At 38.4% G+C, this 9,239-nt stretch overlaps 1 protein-coding gene across 1 annotated transcript in view; it reads left to right on the top strand.

Moving 5' to 3' along the window:
- Positions 1-1,036: 1,036 nt before the first annotated feature.
- PRRG1 (proline rich and Gla domain 1) overlaps positions 1,037-9,239 on the top strand; it is a 79,310-nt gene continuing 71,107 nt past the window's right edge. The window contains exon 1 of the mRNA XM_028113325.2: positions 1,037-1,082. Within this exon, the coding sequence (XP_027969126.1) occupies positions 1,073-1,082 (10 nt within the window). The 5' untranslated portion in view covers positions 1,037-1,072. The remainder of the gene's footprint in view (positions 1,083-9,239) is intronic.

The raw sequence follows: 9,239 nt of genomic DNA, 5'->3' as shown, positions 1-9,239 counted from the left end.
GGGCAGAGGTGGTGGGGGGAAGCCCTCTCAGTGTGGCACTGTAGGGGATGGGCAATGGGGTCAGAGTGTGTCCCGTCCTTTTACTCTTCTAATGTCGGATTTTCACAGTGATGTTTTTTTCTATGGATAGTTGCCAGTTGGTCTTCTTGTGAGGGGGACTATAGTTGGGAATCACCTATACGGCCATCTTCATGATATCAATCACCCCTATATGCTTAACTTCAAGTAGGTTATACATTCCTTAATGGATGGCTAGATTATGTCTTAAAATTTTGCCTCTGGTCCTTAGCTCCATGTTGGGAATGTGGCAGGTGAGTAATAAATGTGTAGTAATTCTATGATTGAACCCTGTAAGAAAATGAAGCATTATGGTGTGAATTAGCTTCTGTGTATGTATTTTCATCTTTTAAAAACAGAATTGCTATTCCTCCATGCATACCTGCATTTGGATTACGTGGTTTTTTCCCTACTAAATTTCTGTTGTCAGTAATTCATGGTTATTGATTCATACTGTTTATTGGTAATAGCTCTGTGGGCTGCTTTGCTTCAGGGATAATTTAATTAGGGGTACTGCTATTTGACACCATTCAGGAAAATGTTACACTGTAAAGGGTATATTGGATTTGTCACAGAATGACACTGAAGAGAAGCCAGGGATAGGCAAACTAATAACATGCCACTTGCTTATTAAAACTGGGCCAACATTTGTCCAACATTTTTTGTTTATATCACTGCCTTTGTAAGAAATAAGCAGGTGACCAGTTTGATGACTTTTATTTGGAAAGGGCAGAAACTAATGCTGGATAAACAAGGACATAGTAAGTTGATACAGATGGAGTCCGTGCTTTCAGAATGCTGTGTTTCTGTCCTCTGAAGTTAGATACCTGTTTGTGATGAAGAATACATTTGTGTAAGGGGGCAAAATTGGAATGCACTAAAATGAAATGGCTCATGTTGACCACATTAGCTTTAATGGAACTTACTTGATGTACTCACAGTCTGACTGTGTGTATGTGCTGTGTTTTATACAGGGAATCATCATCCAGGGACCTGCCAGAGACCACAAGAAAACATGGGGAGGAGTAAGTGTCTCTTTGCTTTTTAATAATTCATACTTTCTCCATATTAATCTGTGTATCCAGGAAATTAAATTTGCAACTCAGAGTTTTTTTTGTGGACATCTAACTTGTATTTCTGGTTAGTGTTAGAGAGTTTTTGTCTAAAGCAGGGCAGTGCAGGGAAAGACCATCAGACCACATGCTGCTCATTGGCTAGGGTCTTTTATTTTCCTTCCTTCTGCTCTTTTCTGAACATCTCCCAGTATAGGGAGAGAAGGCTCCCTATATATAGACCTGTCATAATCCCAGCTTCTTGACAACTCTTAGCAAAGTTACCCATATGCTTCCAATGGTTTCAAAGCCTTGTTGATAATGACATAAACAAACAAACAAACAAAAAGATTCTGCTGTACAGCTAGTGACAGTATTAAAAAAGTCATCTGTGAGGTTGATTTATTAATGGTTTTGATTTCCCCTAAAATGTTAAAGCCTGGCATTAAGAACCACTAGATGAATTCCTTTGATTTTTCCTTTCTCATGAGGCTATTTATGGGCAGTAGACAGTAGACAAATTCAAGGTCATTTTGTTGTTAATATTAACTAGCCACCAGTGACTCCGTAAATAATCCTAATCAACATAGACCATAAAACCAGATGCATAAAGGACCTCAGAGGGAGACTTGGTGTTGTGTAGTATAATGAGAAGAGTATTGGTCATGAAGTTAGAGGCCTGAATTCAAATTCTACTTCTACTGCCTTGATCATATCCTAGAGTTCCCCTACATTTGCTTGTCCATCTCTCAAGTGGGATTTATATATTCTGCACTTCTAGCCGCGGAAAGTTGTGGTTGGCATAAGGTAATGATACATATAAAAGTGTGTGAAGAGCTCTAAAGTATAGGGGCGCCTGGGTGGCTCAGTCATTAAGCGTCTGCCTTTGGCTCAGGTCATGATCCCGGGGTCTGGGGATCGAGCCCCACATCGGGCTCCCTGCTGGGCGGGGAGCCTGCTTCTCCCTCTCCCACTCCCCCTGCTTGTGTTCGCTTTCTTGCTGTTTCTGTCTCTGTCAAATGAATAAATAAAATCTTAAAAAAAAAAAACTAAAGTATATAGAAGAGAGCAGTGTAATCTGCTCATTGCTGTCCTTATTTTCATTGGTTCTGCCTTTTTTTTAAAGACTTATTTATTTTAGAGAAAGAGTGTGCACATGAGCAGGAGGAGGGGCGAGGAGAGGGGAGGGAGAAGGAGAGAGAGAATCCTAAGCAGACTCTGTGCTGAGTGCAAATCTTGATGCAGGGCTTGATCCGTGACCCTGAGATCATGACCTGAGCCTAAATCAAGAGCCAGCTGCTTAACTGGTTGAGCTACTCAGGCACCCCCATTGCTTCTTTTAACAGTTAAAATGAAGTTATTTGATCAGATGCTTGTGTAGGCAGCAGGGCTGGGATCAGGGTTGTGTAAGGGACAAAGAGTGCCTCCTTATGTTTTGTGCTCTAGGCACTTTGCTTGCCATACCTTAGTATGGGCCCAGGTTGGCAGCCCCAGGGATTATGGATCAATCATGAAAAATTTCTTCCTGAACCTTGTTGAGTCAGATTTTGCCTGTTTTCTCCAGTGATTTCTTGGGGGATTGATTAGCCCCCCGGGATTCTGGTTCTTTCCCAACCTCCACAAAATATACCAATCTCCTGATATTTTAGAAATGTAAAAGACATGAGTAAATTTGAAAAGAACTGGTGGAAGTTCTGGGACTAATCCATGCCAGGTCCTAACTCCCAAGTCAGCTATCAACAGAAGTTTTCAAAGTAACTCACTGTGGCTTGGTCCTCACCTAATCTCAAGCTTCAGGCGGATTTGGAGAATGTTTGGATTGTTGGATTTCATCATGACCACATAGAGAAGATACACTGAGGCAGAGCAACACATTCCTTATTGTTTCCACTCTTCCTTTTCAGAATGATCATCAGGTCATTAGCAAGGAGATCTTTAGGAGCTTACTTTAAAAGGTGCTTCAGCAAGTCTTTGTTTAAATGGTCAGGCAGTTAAAAGGAGTTCTTGTAAAGGATAGGACATGGTAATGTTATCTGCAAGGATGGGCATATTTCCAATCTGGAAATTAGATAAGGGAAGTGCTCCAAAAAATGCTACTTTACAAACACATGGAAGCTTATAATAGCATTTTGACTGTTTGTGTTGACCACTTTAAAAGCATCCTTCACATCCTGAATCTCAAAGACTCTATCCTTTTCTCCCTAAGCTTTACTTAGCTTGCATGATTTCACTTGCTAATTGCTGTCACTGTTAGTGGGGAAAAAAAGATGCTACTATGTGGTAATTTTTTTCTCTTCTGGCAACATACAATGAAGTTTTTTACTGGATTTGGCAAAGATTCTCACAAACATAGCTCAGTGTGTCATACAAAGGGACAGCAGAGGAAAATATCACAAAGACATGGCACTAGCCTCATTAATGAGGAGGCCAGAAAACAAAGAACACAGCTGGAAAACCATGTGGTGTAGGTGAAAAGTTAAAATTAATATTGGCGTGAATTTCTTTATTATTTTTGGATACTGGATGAAGAAATTATATATTAAAATGTGTTAGATGAATCATTCTTATATGTAACATGAAAAAAAAGTGTGAGCCAAGTCTTAAAAATGGTGGTGGGAGGATGAGAATACGCTTGTGTATTTAATTTTTTTTTCAATTTTATTTATTTGAGAGAGAGAGACAGAGATAGCACAAGTGGGGAGAAGAGGGAGAAGCAGGCTCCCCACAGAGCAGGGAGCCCGATGTGGGACTCGATCCCAGGACCCTGGGATCACGACCCGAGCCGAAGGCAGACACCCAACCAACTGAGCCACCCAGGCGCCCTTGTGTATTTAATTTTTTATTAGACCACCATCAGTGTCCATTTTATGTGTCATTGAAATCCCATTTACTACATATATATGAATTCTGAGCTAGAGCTTTGTATTTAGGACTTTAAGAATATATAATTATATCAACAGGTATCTATGGAACACTTCATAACTTACAAATATTTCTCATACATAATCTTATTTGAGTTGTAAGAGAACCCTTTGATGTAATATTGATGGGATATTATCTTTATTTTATGTATTATAAAACTGAAGGTAATGAGAGAAGGTCTTATCTAAATTCCACAGCCTATAAAATGGAGAGCCATAATGCAAACCTAGGTTTCCTTAGGTCCTATGCAGTTTTTCTTTTTTTTCCAATAGACCATGTTCTGAATACCGTAGTCATTAGTAGTATATAAAGTCAATTAAAAACCTAGGTGCTATCTGTTGATTTGATAGGTAGGGAAGAAAATATTTTCTCAGATCTACGAGGATGTTCATATATTCCATGCGGGACTGGACAGATGGGCAAAGAGAAATGGCTCACTGTTTATCACCATTTATGATAACAGCTAAAACACGTGTATCAGATAGTGGAGTGCCTCAAATATCAAAGTCTTCTGAGCAGCGGGGGACACAACCCATAGTGCAAGGTGCCTAAAGTAAGGGGTCTAAAATACCACTTATGTGGTGAAAGCCACCATTCCTGTTCAATAGGTTTTTGTCTTTGCAGTTTTTCTTAACAGGAAGAATATAATACATTATGGAACACCAGAATAGTAGGAGACAACAAAGGGAGATGCTGTTACAAAAAGGAACAGCATGTATAAATAAAATCATGTATAAGATTTCACTGGAGAATGAACGTTTTCACAAGAAAATGTGAAGATTTTATAAATGTGTATGTATAGGCTCACAAAATGTTATGTATATAATGCTAGAGTATTTATCTTTATCATCTTCAGATGGAAATTAAAACTTTATTCTATGTTTTCATCCCCCCACCCCCTGAGCAACTGGTATATTCATGACAAAAGTCTCAATACTCCACAAAGCAATTCCTTGAGATTTTTCTTGCTAAAATTTTGGGAGTTGTTTTGTTACAATGTTTTTGTTTGTTTGTTTGTTTTTAAGATTTATTTGGGAGAGAGAGAATGTGAGCAAGAGCACAGGGTGGGGAGGGGCAGAGGGAGAAGGGAGAGAGAATCCAAGCAGACTCCCTTCTGAGTGCAGAGCCCATTGCAGGGCTCAGTCCCACAACCCTGAGATCATGACCGGAGCCGAAATCAAGAGTTGGTCACCCAACCGACTGAGCTACTCAAGCACCCCTGTTTTGTTACGAGTAGAATTTGATTTTTAAGTCATACTTGCTTTCCATGTGAATTTTTTTATATCAGAACACACTTCTCTTACTGCATGTTCTAAGTGCTAGAGCAGCAATTCATGGTTTTTATCAGCCTAATATACAGTTATGGATTGTGAATTCCACTGTCTTTACCTTAAGAACAGAGCTTCTGGAAGAAATTCATTTTGTTGGCTTAATGATAGCTAGCCACAAGATGCGGCTACACCTGTTTTACAAAATGGGAATAATATTTAGCCATGAATCTTCGAAAGGATTAATTTTGCTTCATTGTATAGAAAACAATATTGGGAATAGCTGAATGATGGCAAGCAGACAAGGCTTATTTGTGGAGAATAATTAAAATAATGTAGCTTAGCATTTTTTGTTTTTCCTCTTCCCTTATTTAGTCTTTAGAAATTTACCTAGCCTAGAAGAAAATCCTAGGTCTCTAAGATCTAAGTCTGAAAAATGAGTTTCTATCTTCATTTTCTATACCTAATGGTAACTTAATGCCCTTGATGTTGTTATATCCACGAACATATAAAAAAACAGTGGCAGTGTGCCAGTTACAGTCTTTGTTTTTTATTAAAACGTAGCAGCATAATTTCTTTGGGTCACTGGACGTACTTGGCTCCTTTAGCCCAAGAAATGCAAACATGTTACCCCACTTATCAAGACTTAGTGGAAGGAAAGATGGTTTAGAGCTACCACAGTAAATCTGTAACCTCTTTGATTCACTGCTGAACTACTGCTCAGTTGAGGCCAATCCTAAACTTTAACTCTGAGCATACAGCTCTGTATTTTCAAACAGGGAATGAACATTCAAACTGACAAGCCTTGTAAAGCGACTTTCTCTTAATGTAATGTCTAATTTTATTTGACAGCTCCCTGGTTTATAGTTCAAGTAAAGGCACACGTTTAAAGCCAATTAATTATTTCATTTTCCGGCCTGTATTAAATTTCAGAGTTTCTTTATCACAGTAGCATATTCATGCCTCTGCAGTTTAGATGATGTCACCAATTTATCGTAAACCCTTATCTTCATAATTTTATAACAGTAATACAAATCTGCTTGGAGTTGACAGCAGCCGTTACTTTTTCCTAGCAAGTCTTTTTCACTAGGAAAATGAGGTAACTATTTAAGGGTCAAGCTACTTTAAAAACAAACAAACAAACTCATTATAGTGCTTGGTGCTTTTTGCCTTTGATACAGTCCTCTCTGCCTTTTACCTATTTAACAAGAAAATAACCTTTGGTACTTAGGTTAGGTTTGCACTGTTGACATATTTTTTTTTCACTTGAGGCAAAATTTCTTGTAACAGAATTCACCATGTTAAAGTGTACAATTCAGTGACACTTCATCATTCTCAATGTTACGCGACTATTTCCAAAAATGTTCATTACCTCCAGAGGAGACTCCAGACCCATTAAGCAGTCAGTCTCCATTCCTCCCTCTCCCTAGGCTCTGGCAACCTGTAATCTGCTTTCTTTCTCTATGGGTTTACCTATTCTGGATATTTCATATGCCATAAGACCTTTTGTGTCTGGCTTTTTTCCCTTTTTTTTTTTTTTTTGGTTTATCCATGTTGTATTTGTTTTGTTTTGTTTTAAAGATTTTATTTATTTATTTGACAGAGAGAGACACAGCGAGAGAGGGAACACAAGCAGGGGGAGCGGGAGAGGGAGAAGCAGGCTTCTCACGGAGCAGGGAGCCCGATGCGGGGCTCCATCCCAGGACCCTGGGATCGTGACCTGAGCCGAAGGCAGACACTTAATGACTGAGCCACCCAGGTGCCCCTCCATGTTGTATTTGTATTAGTACCTTATCCCTTTTATGGCTGAATAATATCCCATTGTATAAATATACCACATTTTGATTATCTGTTCACCAGTTGATGGACATTTGGGTTGTTTCCACCCTTTGGCTATTGTAGGTAATGCTGCTGTGAACATTGCTGTACAAGTTTTTGTTTGAATATCTGTTTTCAGTTCTTTGAGATGTTTTCTAGGAGTGACTGTTGACATTTTTGGCTGGATAATTCTTTGTATGTGGTGGGGGGTGCTGTCCTGTGTGTTCTAAGATGTTTAGAAACATCGTTGGCCTCTCCACACTAGATGCTAGTGGTTCCTTCCTCTCCAAGTTGTGACAACCAAAAATGTATCCAGACAGTGCTAAATGTTCCTTAGGGGTGCAAAATTGCCCTGGGCTGAGAACCACTGATTTAGAATAAAGGAAAGTAAATCTTTAGAGACAAGCCATAATACACATATTATGATGTTTTTCATAGAAGTAATTTGAGTCTAAAGGGGAATGTTATATGGTTTTGGAAACCAAGGTATAGCCATGGTTCTGTAATCAAGCAGTTGTGTCCTTGGGTGAGTCACTTAACTTCTGGATTTCAGTTTTCTCGTCAGTAAAATGAAGGGATTGAGATGGATCAGTGGTTTCCAGTGTGCTCAGTGAATCCCCAGCTTTTTTAAAGGGATCCCTGAGGAGCCACCATGAGGGAAAGGAAGAAAACGAAGTATTCCTGATAATTAGCACCTCCACTTTAGGCAGAGCAAGCAAAAGTTTGCATTCTGCTATCACTCCTAGAGAAAATTCACATATAAACAATATTAATTCCACCAGTAAAAAGTCATTTCTGAAGTCCATGTGCTAATTAACAAAGGCACTAATTTGTCAGTGAGACTCTATTTTCTAGATCCATTATGCTCTGCTGCTGTTGGCAGGAGAAAAAGGTAACTGAGTGCTCTCTTTTGAGTGCTATCTGAATAGCCACCTTGGAATGTGGCTTTTTGATTAACTGTAGAACATGTTCTATTAGGACAATTATTCACTCCTAGAGTCTAGATTACAGCTGTCACATGGGTAATATGATACTGTCTATGTTGACAAGTTGTAAAGCATTCACTATAACATAGAGTTAGGTATTTAAAACCATATTTCGTATTTGGTGAGTTCTGTCTACCTGCCTTGTTTCCCATTAAATGGCCATTATCATTTACAGTTATTTCCATATTCTTCCATGCGGGTCAGAACTATAATCAGTGTAGACAGAATACGTAAACTAAAAAGGAACTTTTATGGTTCTAAGAACTGTAAACACTAAGACAAATGATACTCTTGCTGATATAATTGAGGTACTAGTGACAGGAGAAATACCCATCTTTGGAATTCTTCTGTTCTGATGATTCCACCTGATTATGTGCTTAATTTTGTATAAATTAGACCATTTTCTAATTCTGTATTTGTTTCCTTTGGGTAAAGTGTACCCCCTCATCCATAAATATCATGTATTAGAGTATCCTACCTTTAAATCAATTCTTATGATCATTAGTAACTTGATTGCTGCCATCTACCATCTCAGAAAAATTCCTTAATAAGGAGTTATGAATTGTAAAATTCCTCCAAAAGAAAATTTGGCCTTCTACCTTTTTTTATGAGACAATCTATGAGACCATTTCTCTGTATCTCATTATTCCTTATTAAGCATAAAATCAGTGGACAAGAGACATCTGAATGAATATATGTTGTAAAATTTGGTTTTAAAGAAAACCATTTTGAGTTAGTAAGACTCACTTTTGGGGGAATCATGTTTTTGTTTTTAGAGAATATTGACTTTATAGACGTACATTACCTCTGTTGTTTTCTCTCTCATAGAAATCCATTTCTGGCATTTGCTCCACCCTTTTTCCTGTAAACCTGCCTGTTATCATCTGGCATTTTGTTACATACCTCCGGGGGCACAAAGATATATTTTTTTAAGTGTTAGGTAGTGATCATAACCACCATATTGTCCTTAAGAAACAGCTTCAGGATTATTTCTTCTCTCAAACCCTAAGGCTTCCCACTCTCACTAGCTCAGTCCTGTAACTTCAAATTAATTTTTTAAATATCTTGAGTTCTTATATGGGCTTCAGCTCCCTAATTCCCATGAAAACATATATATACTACATGCCATCCTAAGC

This window comes from Eumetopias jubatus, unplaced genomic scaffold, assembly GCF_037043125.1.
Source record: "Eumetopias jubatus isolate StellerSeaLion01/CBP00866 unplaced genomic scaffold, mEumJub1_p1.0 scaffold_11, whole genome shotgun sequence".
In the NCBI taxonomy this organism is placed as follows: Eukaryota; Metazoa; Chordata; class Mammalia; order Carnivora; family Otariidae; genus Eumetopias; species Eumetopias jubatus.
The sequence above is the reverse complement of the archived record's forward strand: the minus strand, read 5'-3'. Positions and strand labels throughout refer to the sequence as shown.